The 6,094-nt window shown below is 33.4% G+C and overlaps 1 protein-coding gene across 1 annotated transcript; it reads left to right on the top strand.

Annotated features, from left to right (window-relative positions):
• Nucleotides 1–310: 310 nt before the first annotated feature.
• Nucleotides 311–1,772, top strand: LOC128224906 (neuromedin-U receptor 2-like). The gene has a single exon (XM_052934996.1). The coding sequence runs from the start codon at nucleotides 519–521 to the stop codon at nucleotides 1,713–1,715; it is 1,197 nt and encodes a 398-aa protein (XP_052790956.1). The 5' UTR covers nucleotides 311–518; the 3' UTR covers nucleotides 1,716–1,772.
• Nucleotides 1,773–6,094: the final 4,322 nt, after the last annotated feature.

Below are 6,094 nucleotides of genomic sequence, written 5' to 3'. Positions count from 1 at the left end.
TCTAAAATAGAAACACAGTTATTGTGGTGATAATTCATATCATGAATAATTTATGTAAAACCGATGAAAATGATACCATTCGACATACACTTCGGTTTTGAATAAGGCGTCTAATTTCCACAATAAAACGGGACGAATTGTATGTTTGAGGAAGGTTATGGTATTAAATTTCAGCTATATCCTCAAACCTTCCGGTGATACATGAATGAAACGTGTTTTAACGTTTTATAAATAAAACATTTACAGTTTAAACTGAATACCTGCTCTTGGGATATTTAAATTGATGTATACATTAGTCAACTATTAAATAAGCACTGGAGTTAGTGTTGGCAACATTTTAATTAGATACACAATGGTAATAAGTTATATCCATCATAATTTATGTACTTCGTTGCAGTAAATGGGGCGTTATTTGGCTTAGGCGAATGCATTCGAAGAAAAACATCAATCTCCAGTAATTTGTTCAGAAACACATAACTGAAAGAGCAATAGCTGTTTGACAAGGACTGAAAGAAAACATGAACAATACCATGGATAATCAGACAGAGAGCTTAGACGAATTGAACGATCGTTATGCAAGAGCATTACTTCCGCTTACAATAGCGTTCGGTTTCTTTGCTGTTTTCGGATTCCTGGGTAATCTTATAATTCTACTCGTGTTCTTTTTCAGTCGGGATTACAAGCGAAACAATTTCAAAGTGTTCGTTCTGACTCTAGCTGTGATAGATCTTGTGATATGTGGAACTTTGATACCGGCTGAGATGGTAAAACAGAGGAAATACTTTGAGTTTGGGGACGTGGTAACCTGCAAAGTGAAGTGCTTTTTCAACGTGTTTGGGGCATCTTCCTCTTGTCTCGCCTTCTTGGTCATCTCAATAGATAGGTTTAGAAAGGTGGTGCAGCCATTCAAGAAGCAAATGTCACCAGCTAATGCAGTACGTGTTTTGATAGCGGTTGCCTTTGTATTTCCTATACTTTTAGCTATACCTGGGACTATTATGTGTGGAATAAAAACAACAAATATGACAAATATACATGGAGGAAACACCACCATACATCTATGTGAAACAGAAAAAAAGTACGAGAATTCCATATGGAGAACGGTCTACAAATTTACATTCATCATTTTACTGGTCGGAATTTCAGTGACGTATATAGTGTTGTATATATTTGTGATGAGAGAAGCTGCTAAACAAATGAAATTTATCTCAGTGCAGCGCAAGCATTTATCGCTTGAAACGGTGTTTACCACTGGAATTTGCTATCAAAACACTACAGTTAATGAAACACCGGTGAGTACCATAGTCAAAAGTGACAACACAGAAAGTAACATGTTAGTACCCACTATAATAAACAACGATTCATTATCAAAAGGCTCGCTGGAGAATGGGGATTTGAAGCATAGGGAGAGCATCGAAAAGATCCACAGAATAAATGATAGACCACAGAAAACAAAACATTTTCCTACAAAGACCATTATTTGGTTTATTTTAACTATTGTGTTTATTGTTACGTATTTTACGCATAATGTAATGACTTTGAACGTTGAAAAGATTGTCAATATGTCACCAAGCGAATTTACGTTGTTTTCGTTTTTCTTTCGTATATATTTCTTAAATCATGTTTTTAATCCACTTGTTTATGCTATATTTGTCAAACAATTCAGAAGTTCTTGTAGAAATGTGATCCCTTTGTTGTTATCAAAACTGAGGTAATATGGTGTAATTAAGATTACATAGCATACCTCAAATAAATATTATATTAAAATGAAAGCACTGACGGCGATTGTAATTTCCTGTGTTCGTTTTGAAGAGAAATGCCTAAAACGTTTATGTGCTGAGAAATATAATAATTTCTTATGATCAACAGTCAACAAAAGAGTTTAAACGCAATCAGTAAAGTCTTTTTTTCTATGTCAGTGTAAGGCGATCTTGACTTGCAAAATAATGCAATGAAATCATTCACAAATTCAAATATCAACGCTGTTGAGAGGTACAGGGCAAGGGTCAAACAATAATTAACTATATATACAAACGTATAAACACCACAAGCAGACCATACACGCAAAGGGGTATTTAAAGACTGACTGCCGGACTCAGTCTCTCTAAGAATGGAAGTTTAAACTATATAAATTGTGAGTACGGGTCGACATTTTATTTGCCTCTACACAGCACCCACCAAACTGCTGTGAATCTCAATAATACATTGAAAACTTCAGGGACAAGCCCAGTTGTCGAACATTAAAGTATAAACCCTGTTTAAGCCGCATGAGAAACACAATGCCTTGATGACATTTTTATGACGTCATTAAAATAAATTTTAGCAAAGTGAATGCCGGTTTCTATTTTTAAGCAACATAGAAACAAAAATCAGTAGGAGCAGTGCAATTTCATCGAAAACACATATTAAAAAGTAAACGCGTTTGATAATACTTTGAATGAATTTCATTGTTGGTGCATCAAAAAATATCTCCTATCTGATTGCCTTTTGTCAGAGACGTTTTAACAGTATGGCATATGGGAGGTTCGGGGTCATGTCCACCTCGAGAAAGTTATTGTAGTTTAATACCGAGAAAGTTAATTATAAATGAAATACTTGACTTATTCACCTGAACAGTATTTAAAAACAAATTATCATTGATGTAGGTGCATCTGCGCAAAGATAAACAAATGGACCGCCAACATTCCTGATTAAACTATCCTGATTAAGAACCATTCGCCATGAACTATCTGCATTTCGGTAATTTGAATCAGTGGATAAGGTTTCATCAAACATGATATTTTATAAATGAGCCAGAAACAGAATAAATAAAACACATTTGCTGTTTATTTCTTTCTCCAAAAATGGTATTGATAGAATGGTTAGTGTGACAGATGAACATACAATGTACATATCATCTGCATCAACTCGTCATGGTGATGTACTGAGAAGTTTTAATTGTACAAATATTGCGGAGATCAAGCGATTGTCGGCTTTTTAGTATTAGAGTTAAGAGGTTGTATTACACCGCGTTATCAAATACCTAGAAAAAAAACAAAATATAGCATGCGATATAAAAATGTAGCCGTCTATATATAATTTAAACAGATTGATAGTTTAGACATTATTTTCAGTACATCGATGAAATTTTTATACAAAGAGTGAACAATAAACAGAAGTTGGCCGTCTACGAAAGAGCATTCAAATACAATATTGAATGCATTGTTCTTTAAAATGTTTATACATTCATAAACTGCATACTCCAAGGAAATTTGTACGGGCAAATTTGTACCAGTCAACCCGAAGTGCCATTATCAATTACAAAGTGTTTTAACTTCAGTTAAAGGATTTACCTGAAAGGTTAACATATGAAGAAAGAGGATGGGCTTCATGAATAAACTGTACATGGGGTATCCGAGGTAGATAAAAGTCGTAAATACGTAATCCATAAAATAGGTAATCTATCAGTTAGAAAGGAAACCTCAAGTACAATAAAGGCTAAGTTATCTTTCCAATTCTTACATTTTAAGAATTTATTGTATCATTAAACCTGCTCACCACGTTTTCAAAGTACTTTAGCACAATTGAATCACGATTTTGAAAACTGGTACTGTTAATCACAGCTTATTACGTCATGCGTTTAAATATAACGTTGTTTTAAAAGGAACGACTAGGCTTGTATGCAATATGTGTCGGGGTTGAAACTATTTACTGGTAGTATTTAAAGTAAAGTGAAAAGACAACAGCCACATTCAATGGACATCATTAATTAATTTTCACTCATGCACTATGTAACGGGCATGTTGTATATAAAATATTTAAGATAGGGGTAAAAATCGACTACTTTTATTCGAAATAAACAATGATTCCAGCGATAGATTAATAGAACTAATGATGTCTACTAAGGATATTTCAAGTAACATTACAAACAACTGTGTTTGCCTTAAGTGGTTTGTGGTTCTATTAGTTCCATAGTCAATTAAGACCATCATCTTCTACTTTTAATATTTTTGACGTATACATTGGGAATGACTTAAGACGCTTAGTAAAGGCCACAAAATTACCACTGTACCAAACAGACACGATATTCTTTTATTTAATATTTACATGATACAGCTTTTCCGTTAACATGTTCCGTTTGCTTGTCATCTAAGCTTCGGCTCTGGTCTCATGAGTGATTTTTTGGAAAAAACAACCTTGGAGCATTTATTTTTTCGAGCACAAACTGAATATAAGCTTGGTTAGAGCTACATTGGTTCTATAACGTGCACCAGTGTTTGGCACTGTCACATCGGACCTCCAATTAATGTCCCTCCCGAAAGAGATAAGAATTGTTGATGTGGAGCGGCGGGGAATCGAAACTGCAACTCCTAGATCGACAGTCAAATGTGTTACCACTAGACCACTGATCCGCCACTAAAAACCTTCATCTAGCAATAGAGATAATTACCAATGGAATACATGACCTACTAATCCTTATCATAGAAACGTTATAGTTGCTGCTCAATCACAGAGAAAAACAACGGAGCCGTCTTGTATCAATCGGTTCGACACAAACCAGCTGGCTGATCGTAGTTTGATTCAGTGGTAAAGGCTTCGTCAATCCATGAAGTTTGATATTGAAAAGGTTAAGAAGAATTCAAATTAAATCAGTACTTTTTCTCAGCAATTTGTATAAGAAAGGTATGCAAGAAACGGGAGAGTATTCATCAAGACGAAGAAATGAATTGTAACAGTTGCGGTTAACAAAAAAAATAACCTTGAATCAGTTAGTATTGAATTTGAAAATTGTGACGGTTGTCATCATTAACATAACTGCAAGTAATGTTTAATATTTCAAATAAGTATTATAATGACATGGCAAAAATAAATAAAATATAAAACTGTCTGAAGGTTTTCCGTCGTATTATTATTATTATTTTCTATGAAAATACATGACGAACAGATTTTTATCTGTGTTTTTCTGAAATATCAAGTCGCGTGGTTCCGGAATCAGTAAACTGATTAACGGTTATTATTATTATTATTATTATTATTATTATTATTATTATTATTATTAAAAAAACACACAACATTTTTTAATTATTTGTTAAAATAAGTTGTTGAATTATCCACAATATTATCTATAGATATGTCTTTTATAACATATATGTCATTGAATACCTTGGATTTAAAACGTTCAGTAACTAGGTATACCCGTATAGTGTTGGTATGAAATAGTGCATTCAAGCGCATTAATTTCTTATTGTTCCTCGGATATTGATATTAAAAAAAATAAACTTTAACAATGTTAGATGAAGCGCCCGCTGGGTGCAATTCCCCGTTCAAATACGCTGGTTTGCATGATACCGATAGCGAATACAGAATAATGAGCAAATCTATCACTAATGGCACTAATACTGATTTGTGTCCGCTTTGAGCTTGATTGACAGTTAATGTTTTGAATGACGTATCTAAAAATACAAAAGGAAAGTTTATACTTGTATTTTATAGTTGGGATTGGTTTGAGTATTTTTTACATTAAACATGCACGCTTGTCGCAAAACGTTTAATTGATAAGAGCCGACGGTGTTAACAATAGCGCAATACATTGTGAGATGTATAAAAGGATTGGTACAATAAAACCATGGAAACTACAAGCCCAGGAGACAATGCATTGATAGAAAACTGAATACTGTCATCCGGTACAAACCATGTTTGCATATCTGTTCAAGAATACATTATCTGGGAAATGTTTTGCAAATGCCCAATAAATAGCATGGAATGTTCTTTCCATGTTTAGATATTCACTTCGAGTCATCTGATATGCTAGATAAATATGTCCCCTCATCGCAAATCGAATAATGCTATCATTGTTTTCACGTGTTTTCGGATGACCAGTTCAAAATTTGCTTGCATTTCTACTAATAAATACAATAATGCATGGAAAAAAAACTATTGTCAATTTACGTTTTTGTTACTTAATGTGAATAACTTAATTTCGGCTAATTTAATTCTCAGTTCTATGTACGCTTTCATTCATTTCACAATGATGTTTTATTCGGAATTCGGTGTTTAAATAATGCAAAACTTATTTAGCAATTAAAAATCGCCAGTCTCATATCATTTAATATTT

The sequence above is a fragment of the Mya arenaria genome, chromosome 17 (assembly GCF_026914265.1).
Source record: "Mya arenaria isolate MELC-2E11 chromosome 17, ASM2691426v1".
NCBI classification, from domain to species: Eukaryota; Metazoa; Mollusca; class Bivalvia; order Myida; family Myidae; genus Mya; species Mya arenaria.
This window is presented reverse-complemented; position numbering and strand designations above follow the sequence as displayed.